Raw genomic sequence first — 10458 nt, 5'->3', positions numbered from 1 at the left:
TGATCTGTCAGTGCTGCTTCCATCTTTCAGAACGTGCCTGTTACTAGTCTTCTTGGCCTGGATCGGCTGTGCTTTAACAGTCACGTAGGAAGCATATCTCAGCTAGATACTGAAGTTATGTAGCATCACATAGACTCTGGGAAGAGCCATCATACCATGTGTGCCTTTCCTGAGAGAATCAGTCCCTAACACCACCAAGAACCAGATTAACGTGTTACTCTGTCGAGGACAGGAGGAAAGAACCGAAGAAAGTACTCTCTCATGGTGGATTCCAGTTGTAGCACCAGGAGAAGGAGACAGTTTTAGGCAGAGGGTTCTTCCCAGCACCATTTATGTCATAATCCCCTGACTGCTCTTTGGCCACGCATGGATTTTACACAGCAGCAGCTGGAGAGAGGCTTAGCTTCTGCTTCCTATGCCGCCATATGTCAATTTCTTTGATACTGTAGCAAAAAAAACCCCATTTGGGCAGAACGGGGATGCAGGCCTTAGCACTGTGGCTTTAAAGTAGAATGAAGTGAGGAGCTGAAATGAGGTAATGACAGCAACACCTGAGCTCTGCTGTGTGGCAATCATAACAGAGCTGAGAGGGGTTGGGGGAGATGCCAGGTGCAATAAATAGGTTCTGGTGGCTACCTGGCCAAAGGCTAATGGGGCCCTGGCTACAGAGTGCCTGCAGCACTCATCCCAGTGCCTTTCTCACCTAGCCTTTCTTGAAAGTTGCTTTGAACATCTGCCACTAAGAGGAATGTTCTTTCTTCAGTTGCTGACTGCCAAATAAAATAGCAACTCCCAGTTGGAGAAGTAACTGGAGTGATAGCACCAGATAACAAACAGCCCTTCCTTGGCCAGACTGCTGTTCCCTGTATTCCTGGCTTCAAGCAAGGTAAATGCCTTTCTTTTAGGAGCTTGTGGATGGAGATGATTGAGGAGACCCATAGCTTTTTGTTTAACATCACACCCCCAAATCTTGGCACTGTATTTGGCATGTGGAGGCGATCAGTAAGTTTTTGTAGAGTGAAGGGACCAGAAGGATCTTCTGGTCAGAGCCTGATTTGTTCTGCCCTGCTTTTCAGCAGTACATGCCTGCTAAGCCCAGCATTTCAGGTAACAAGAGGAGGGTCAGATGGGTTTCTAGGGGCCAGTTCCATCCACATCAAACATCAGGCTTACTGCTGGTTTGTTCTGCCCCACCACAGCCACTGTTTTTCACAGTTACACTCCTTTTCCCATCAGTTGTAAATTCACTCATTGAGAAGTTGTGACTCCACCAACCACCTCCCTTCCCAACCCAGCACTCTCCTCTCCTTTAAAAAGCCATATTACATTATTGGTATGTATTAACATCTTAAGATGCAGAGGTGTAAAGCCCTGGCCAGCCGCACATACTGTCATGAACTAGGTAGATTTGCCCCAAGGGAGATGGCTGCATTTGAAATTTTCTGTAACACCCTAATGCTTAGCCCATTAAAGCTCAGCTTGCTGCTCCAGAAAACTGGGTAACCCAGAGACATTTCGCCATCAACCTAACTTTTGTCTACCTCTTTCAAGCAGCAGTTGACCTCTTGCCTGTGGAGAGCTGTGGACCAAGGGCCATTCCAGCAGCCTCCCAGCCAGTTCAGTAGGGCCACGAGGGACTAGTGGGGCCAGAGCCTGCCAGCAGCTGGCAGAGCCAGGGGCAAGTGAGAACCTGCCCCTGCAGCAGGGCTCTGGTCTCTCTGATGGGCTTTTTAAAACAAAGAGGCCCCAAGATTCCTACCTCCATCCCAGTAACTCTAGTCACAAAACAAGCTGTCACCATTAATTAGAAATTGTCTTAATGAACAGATCCCATCACTCAGCCATTTTCTTGTGGACTGCAGCAGGCAGCCGGTGGTAGTTAAAGTACATTGAACTGAGCAGGCTGCCTGTGGGTAGGGCTTCTCTTTGGGCCCTTATGGAATAATTTGCCTTTGAGTTAAAATCCTTTTCACAATCTCATGAATAGTTTCTTACATTTCCAGCTCATCTTCCATGGACATCAGTTACCTGGATCATTAGAGGTAGAATCTTCTTGGCCAGAAAAGAAATCCTGTTCACTGCACAGGTCGTGCAACAGAAGGCTTAACTGATCAAGGTTTTCATTGCTTTTATTCAATGAGGTTTGGAACATGAGAGGCCAAAAATGAGGAGCACATTTTGGGGAATCCTCTATAAAGAATATAAGTTAAGAAAGTTGTCCAAGATGAAAATAATGGGAAATTACCCCAACTCATGCCAGTTGGGTCTTAAGAAATGTCCTTGATGGCAGGCTTGAAGAAAAGATGTCACAGATTAGCGTCTTCCCAGAGTGTGAATAGGGCACATTCTCCTACATGCAAACACACATGCGCACACACACAATACCCTTACACACATACCCCAGCTCCTATGAGTAAAACTTGCTGTTGCTGACTCTCTTCTCTCTTAACCTGAAATAAAACAGATTTCACCATCAGCAGTGGGGCATAAGAAATGGGCTACGTGCTGAACTCTGTAACATTTCTCTTTCTGTACATTTGCCAGTCCTTCATAGCTGGATGGTATAGGGCTGAGTGTCAGCGAGGCAGACTCCAAGTTCCTGGTAAGACATTGAGACTCAGAGAGGTTAAATCTCCTCAATGGTAAAATAGAGTAAGAGCTACTCTGCAGGCTGACATGAAGATTAAATGAGAATAATGTGAGTAAAGGAGGCAGCCCAGTTTCTCGTTGGTGGCTACTATTAGGATTTTTGTCTGGATGATTCTTTCTTAGAAGATTTAGACATATTATGAAACACTTGGCAACCCCGGCCGCCCCGCACCCCATTACATGCCTGTAGCACAACCACAAGCATCCCTGTTGGGGGATCTTGACCCAATCTAGAGCCGCTGGACTAGCCCATTCTTGGAAACACAATAAGTACTCCTTAAAAGTCAGTGGTCATCATTTATTTTCACTATTAAATTGAAGTGTCCTTCTAGAGGAAACAGTTCTACTTAGGGGAAGTGGCAAGCGCCTAAGGTATTACTGTAGGTTAATTTCTAGAACAAAGAGAACTAGAGTCAAGGGTGCCAAAGGATTTTTTTTTTTTTTTTTTTTTGACAGAGTCTCCCTCTGTTGCCCAGGCTGGAGTGCAATGGTGTGATCTCGGCTCACTGCAACCTCTGCCTCCCAGCTTCAAACCATTCTCCTGCCTCAGCCTCCCAAGTAGCTGGGATTACGGGCGCCTACAACCATGCCTGGCTAATTTTTGTATTTTTAGTAGAGACAGGCTTTCTCCATATTGGGCACGCTGGTCTTGAACTCCTGACCTCAGGTGATCCAACCACCTCAGCCTCCCAAAGTGCTGGGATTACAGGCATGAGCCACCATGCCTGGTCTGTGAGCCACCATGCCCGGCCAAGGATTTCTGAAGAAAGCAACTCAGAGGGCTTTCCAGAAGCCTGGCCCGTGGTGCCCAACATCACTGTGCCTAGAGACCCCCCAAAAGTGTGCAGGTGGAGGGGCTGACCTACCTCTTGTTGCATTTCTCCTGGTACAGCTGGAGCTGGTTCTCATTAACACTGAACTCTTTAACCAGGGCATCCCGGTTGGCATTGCGCAAGTTCTGGTGTGTGTCATACAGAAAGAGCTGGTTGTTCAGTTCTTCTTGCCGCCTCCTCAGCTGGCGACAGGAGGAGTAAAGTTCCTCTTCGCTCTCCTGGAGGATGCAGGGGAGAGAACAACCATGTGGTGACCACACCTTCCAAACCAAAATGTGAACCTGGCATCTCACAAGCATGCCCAAAGGGAGCATGGGGCAGAAGTTTTGCAACTTGGATTAGCCCAGAAGAGCCAGGGCCTATTTTAACCACAGAAAGATAAAACACAATTATTTATTGTGTGGGAAGCAAGCAGTTTAAAAAGTGCTTGCTCTTCACACTGTTGCTTTATTGCAAAACATCGAAATAATGACTGCATTTCCTGTAGATCCTATTTCTTAATCTAACCCAGTTTTCCCTTGGTCTACATGTCACCTTCTGGCCTTTATCTGACTGCAAAAGTGTCTAAGCAGCTGCATGCTTAAAGTGGAACCCAGCAGAGGAGAAAAAACAGCATGACATGAGAACAAAAAGGCAGGCAGGAGGCAGATAATTTAAAACCTTTTAAGGGCCTTAAAAGGCAAGGTAACAAGCTGCAAGGTGGATGAACCTTGAAAACATTATGCTAAGTGAATGAGCCCAACTCTAAAAGATCACAAATCACACGATGCCATTTATATGAAGTGTCCAGAACTAGCAAAATCACAGAGACAAAGTAGATTAAAGGTCACCAGGGTCTGGGGGATGGAGTGAGTGGCAGCAGCTAATGAGCGTGAGATGTCTTTTTGGGTGTTGGAAATGTTCTAAAATTGATTGTGGCCATGACTGTACAACACGTAATAGGCTATAAACCATTGAATTGTACACTTTAAATGAGTGATTATATGATATGTGGTTATAGGAATTATCTCTCAAAGCTGTTACCCAAAAAAGCCAAGGTATCATAAATTACATCTTGCAGAGATGGGCATGTGCCTCACCTGTAGCCAGTAATGATTTCTACTTCCCCCACCAGTACAACCTCCAGGCACATGACCCAAGCAAGGCCAACTAGACGCATCCGTGGGACTTTCGTTGGTGCTCTTGGTAGAGTTTCTTTTCTTGGGATCAGCTGAAAGAGTAAGTGTGGTCCTGTCATGGCCACGTTGCTATTGGGTCAAGAAGTTTGGAATGTGCCAGAAAAAGAGGAAAACAGCCACTGAGTGCGCACAGAGATTCAGCCATGACTGAAACAAGACCTACCCCTAAACTTTGCAGTTGCAGGAACCAAAATAGTCCATTATGCTAGGGGAGAAAAAAAGACAAAAGCCACTCAGGGTAGGGAGTTTGGGTTTCAATGCAGGGGGAGGATGAGGATGTTTTACCTCATCTGTTTCAGAGGATCCCTGACTACTCTGTGAAGCTTGGCTTTGCAGGAGGGTCAAGTCAATTGGCCTTTCCCGATGGAGTTCAAGTGAAAGACTCCTGTGCTACAAAAACGTCTGTTGAGGTGCACAAACAAGATCCTTTGTCATTTACTTTTAGAAAAACACGGACTCAGACCATACTCTGCAAGGTTTTTTCCTCCTTTAATGACCTAACAAAACAGTCCCCAGGGTAACAGCTGGAACTGTGACTTTGGAGAAGGGGGACAGAAGATGATTATTCCAGCTGTTTGCAAAGGTTGAAGAGTAAGCAGAGGTTAAATGGGCTGTCCTTGGTGATTAAGTGAATGTATCAAGTGAGGCACTGGGAAGAGTCAGTAATGACTTCACTTAGTAATGACTTTCCTCCCTATTAAGAATAAAGCATATTAAAAAGTCAGGAAACAATAGATGCTGGCAAGGCTGTGGAGAAATAGGAACACTTTTACACTGTCGGTGGGAATGAAAATTAGTTCAACCATTGTGGAAGACAGTATGGTGGTTCCTCAAGGATCTAGATCCAGCAATACCATTTGACTCAGCAATCCCATTACTGGGTATGTACCCAAAGGAATATAAATCATTCTACTATAAAGACCCACGCACATGTAAGTTTACTGCAGCACCATGTACAACAGCAAAGACATGGAACCGACCCAAATGCCCATCAATGATAGACTAGATAAAGAAAATATGGTACATATACACCATGGAATACTATGCAGCCACAAAAATGAATGAAATAATGTCCTTTGCAGGGACATGGGTGAAGCTGGAAGGCATCATCCTCAGCCAGCAAACTAACACAGGAATGGAAAACCAAATACCATATGTTCTCACTCATAAGTGGGAGTTGAACAATGAGGACACAGGGAGGGCAACAACACACACCATGGCTAGTTGGGGGGTGGGGAATGCATGTGGGACTTAAAACCTAGATGACAGGTTGACGAGTACAGCAAACCACCATGGCACACGTATACCTATGTAACAAACCTACACGTCCTGCACTTGTATCCTGGAACTTAAAGTAAAATTTTACAGAATAAAGTTCAGAGAAAAGTTAAGAAAAAAAAAAAAAAGAAAAGAATCAAGTCGCCGGGCGCAGTGCCTCAGGCATGTAATCCCCAGCACTTTGGGAGGCTGAGGTGGGAGGATTGCTTGACCAGGAGTTCAAGACCAGCCTGGGCAACATAGCGGGACCCTGTTACTATAAAAAATGAAAGAAATTAGCCAGGCATGGTGGCATACCCTGTACTCCCAGCTATTCAGGAGGCTGAGAGGGTAAGATCACATGAGCCCAGGAGGTTAAGGCTGCAGTGAGCCACGATCATGCCACTGTACTCCAGCCTGGGCAAGACAATGAGACCCTGTCTCAAAAAATAAAGCAAAATGAAAACCCCATTTAAGTCTTAATACTATACCATGAAAGGTCTCTCTTTCCCTTTTCTGCACCTAGAAGAAAATGGCTTTTGTTGTTTTATTCTATATAATGGGTATTTGTTATTCTGGCGCAAGTTCAAAATTCACCTTTTCTATGAATGCTTCTATAACTGCAACCCTTTATCACCTTTTCTGAGTGCCAAAATATTTGCACTTATATTACATACTGTAGTCCTGGGTACACTGTATATATATGAGATATAATGCACATTCAGAAAAGAACATAAAAGATAGAAATAGTTTAGTGAATAACTCTACAGCAAATGAACCAGCCCTCTTGACTTGAGGAACCACCACTCTAGTCAAGAGAAAGCATTTTGTGATACTTATTTCCTGGATTTCTTTTGAGTCTGAGTTTTCACTTAAAAATTTAGTTCGTTTTATTAGAAAATGAAGCTTTCGGTAATAAGTTTTACCTGGCCTGAGACAAAATCTTTATGGCACTCTCTGCCTTTAGTTTTTCTCCTGTTTGTTGGGGGGAAAAATACACACAAAAATAAAGTTTTTTCCCCACTAATACCTTTTAAATTGTTGTATGTTGGAAGCTTAAGCTTACAAAAAAGGTACAGTAATAGTACAATGTTCTCACATATCCCAACCACCTAGACTCCACAGTGTTAACATCTCGCACAACCACAGTACAAGTATCAAAACTAAGAAATTAATATCGGTGCAATACTAAAACTACAGATCTTACTCATATTTCACTGGGTTTTCCACCAATCTCCTTTTTCCTGTTCCCACATCCAATCTGGGATCCCACAGAACCTTTAGTCATTGTGCTGCCTTAGTCTCCTACAATCTGTACGGTTTCCTCATTCCTCCCTCAGGACACTTTGGAAGAGTACTAGTCAGTTATTTTATATGAATGTCTAGCAACTTTTGTCTGGTGTCTTCTTATAATTTGTTTGAGGCGATGCAGTTTTGGCAAGAATGTCACAGAAGCAATGTACCCTTCTCAGCGTCTCACATCAGGAAGTACGTGATTTCAACATGCCTTATTCCAGGTGGTTGGTAACGTTGATCATCTGATTAAGATGGTGCCTGCAGGGTCTATCTGCTGTAAAGCTGCTATTTTTTTCTTTCTAATTGATAAATTTCTTGGAGGAAGACACTTTGGGGACAATGGAAATATATTTCTCCTCCAACTTTCATTTTGCATTCATCAGTAGGTCTTACTGCAGCAGTTAGTACTACGCTGTTTCAATAGTGATTTTCTAGTTCCCTCATTCCCTCTACATTTATTAATCAGAATTCATTTGTAAGAAAGAGCTATCTCTTCTCTCTCATGTATTCATTCATTCACAGACATGTGGCTATTTCATTCTGTGTGCTAGAATCCGATATTATCATTATTTTGCTATGCAAATTGTTCCAGCTGTGGCCATTGGGAGCACTCCCTAGTTGGTTCCTAGGCCCCTTTGATGTGCTTCCACCATTTTTTCAGCACTTCTTTATTTACTGAAATGTTCAGATGCTCCAGGTCCTTTTTATATTTTATTTATACCAAGTCTGGAAATCAACCACTTGTCTAAGGAGCCCTGATTTCTTTTTATTGGCATATGATATTTAGCAATATCTGGAATTGAGAAACCAATGACTGGGGTGTCATAAGTTCTAGGCACTCAGCAGAGTGAGCTAGGATATGTATGTATTTGTAGTAACATGTAAACACACACATTTATTCATCTATGTGTGAATATATATATAAATATATATGTAACTTGAGTTTATATTGATACCTCCAATTCCAATCAAACATTAATTTTGGAAGGGTTGGTATAAATTTCTACTTGTTCACAAGGTGTTTTGTTTTTTAATAAGATTTTATGTTTTTTCTTATATAAGTTCTGTACCTTTATTTAAATTACTCCTAAATGTGTTATGGTTTTTGTCAGTATCACAAGTGGGATTTCCCATTTGTCCCTTCCTCCCACACCACATTTCTGTTTGTTACTTCTAGAACAGACAGAAGTGGTTACATTCAATAAATACAAGACAAATAAACATCAGTCTCTTTAAAATTGAAGTCTTCCTGTTTTGTAAACTATACAGTCAGAATTTGTACAGTTTACATTTGTATAGAATAGAGATCACTTGACCTTTTTTCTACAATTATACTGATTATTTCATTTGGCTGTTTACATTTATGGCATCTACTAGTTTATGCTTTTTTCATATTTAATTTGTTGCTAACTGTGCTGGTGTTAAACCATCCTTGCATTCCAGAATAAATGCTTAGTTGTAATATATTGCTCTTCTAGTAAACAGCTGAACATTTGCTATTTTTTGAAGTTTAACATCTATATTCACACATGACATTGGTCTACGGCTGAATGAGGTTAGGGGAAAGCTAGGAGTACTATCTTTCTCCAATTTTGATATGAAAGTTGTATAGCTTCAAGACAGAGGAAGGATTTCCATTGTTCTTCTTACTTTGGTGGAGTAAAACTGGAATTACGTTATTTAAATGAAGACAAAACTAAGCTATAAAACCATCTAGATCATAAACCTGTTTTATCTAATAGGTGTTTTAACTTTTCTATTGCTTTTCAGAACAATTTTAGCCTATTTACATTCTTTAAGGTAATCATCCATTTGCTGTAGTTTATTATTTGGGGTTCAGTCTCCTTTCCAGTATTTACTCTTACATGTTTTTCCTCTTTATTCTTTTATTAAGTAGGCAAAGAGTTTAACTGGTCTTTTAAGGGCTGGACACAGTGGCTGACACGTGTAATTCCAGCACTTGGGGAGGCTAAGGCAGGAGGATCTGAGAGCAGCCTAGGCAGCAAAGCAGGGCCCTGTCTCCACACACACACAAATTTTAAATTAGCCAGGCATGGTGGCATATGCCTGTAGTCCCAGCTACTCAGGAAGATCACTTGAGCCCAGGAGGTCAAGGCTGCAGTGAGCCATGATCACACCACTGTACTCCAGTCTGGGTGACAGAAAAAAACACTGTCTCAAAACAAAATTTGGCCTTTTTGATAAACCAGAATGTTTTATTCTTTCTATCCTTTTATTTTTATTTGTGTTTTATTCAATTGGTTTCTATCTCTTTTATTCCTTTGTTCTATTTTATTGGTGTTTTAAAAGTTCTGAAGATGAATACTTAGTAGTACATATGTCTTCATTCTTTGTGAAGTTTTAAGGCAAGCACTTTCCTCTTCTAAATGTAACTATGGCATAAATGTTTTACTTTCTAAGTAATTGACTTGTTTTAGTATATTTAGAAAATTATTATCTTCAAATTGTGAGCAATTTTGCCATCTTTTTGTATCTTTTGAATCTAGTCAGGTTACAGCCAATGACTTATGAAATCATTATTTTTAAAAAATGTATTAAAGTTTTCTAACAAAGAATGCAATCAAATTTATAAAGTTTGAGACATAGAAGAAAACAGTGTATGTTATCCATTTGTAGGACACAAAGTTGTATATTTCTTAAGGCAAATTATTTTGATATTATGTCTTTGCTGATTTCTTATATACAAGACTTTCCAAGTTCTGAAAGATTTTTTCTTTATACAGTTGTCTTTGTATTTGTAGGAATTTTTGTCTTATATACTTAGGTACTATGGTATTTGCTAATGACTTTTATATCCCTTTAGAAAACAAGCATTTTATCATCACATACTGTTCGTCTTAATACACTGTAGTACTTCTGATCGTAAATTCTAGATTGATGTTAACTTTTCCTTCCCAATTTTCCCAGTAACTCTTCCATCCATTCCTATTTGTTTTATTTACCTTGCCTTTGGGCCTATTCTTGTAAACACTGCAGGTAGACTTCTTTTCTAATAGGAGGATTCAGCCTATTCACCAAATTAAATGTAAGTTCTTATCCATGTCACTTCAATTACTACACATTTTACTTTGCTTTAACTTCTTCTGATTCTTTACTTTACCTTATTTTTACTCTCTTGGTCAAGTTTATGTTGATCTCCTTTTTTCCTCCTTATTTCTTCTCTGTTTTTCAATTCTGACAGTGGTTACCCTCAGTTTAACAATGCTAACTAAAATCACAGTTTC

At 41.1% G+C, this 10458-nt stretch overlaps 1 protein-coding gene across 12 annotated transcripts in view; it reads right to left on the bottom strand.

Annotated features, from left to right (window-relative positions):
• Positions 1 to 2111: 2111 nt before the first annotated feature.
• PLCG2 (phospholipase C gamma 2) overlaps positions 2112 to 10458 on the bottom strand; it is a 178327-nt gene continuing 169980 nt past the window's right edge. For all 12 annotated transcript variants that reach the window (XR_010152465.1, XM_001148089.6, XM_016930240.4 and 9 more), the window contains 2 exons: positions 3516 to 3700; positions 2112 to 2450 (listed from right to left, as the gene is read on the bottom strand). Coding sequence is in view for 11 of the 12 variants with exons in the window: in XM_001148089.6 (XP_001148089.4) it covers positions 2408 to 2450; positions 3516 to 3700 (228 nt within the window). In the remaining variant the exon portion in view is untranslated. The remainder of the gene's footprint in view (positions 2451 to 3515; positions 3701 to 10458) is intronic.

Source organism: Pan troglodytes, chromosome 18, assembly GCF_028858775.2.
Source record: "Pan troglodytes isolate AG18354 chromosome 18, NHGRI_mPanTro3-v2.0_pri, whole genome shotgun sequence".
Taxonomy (NCBI): domain Eukaryota; kingdom Metazoa; phylum Chordata; class Mammalia; order Primates; family Hominidae; genus Pan; species Pan troglodytes.
The sequence above is the reverse complement of the archived record's forward strand: the minus strand, read 5'-3'. Positions and strand labels throughout refer to the sequence as shown.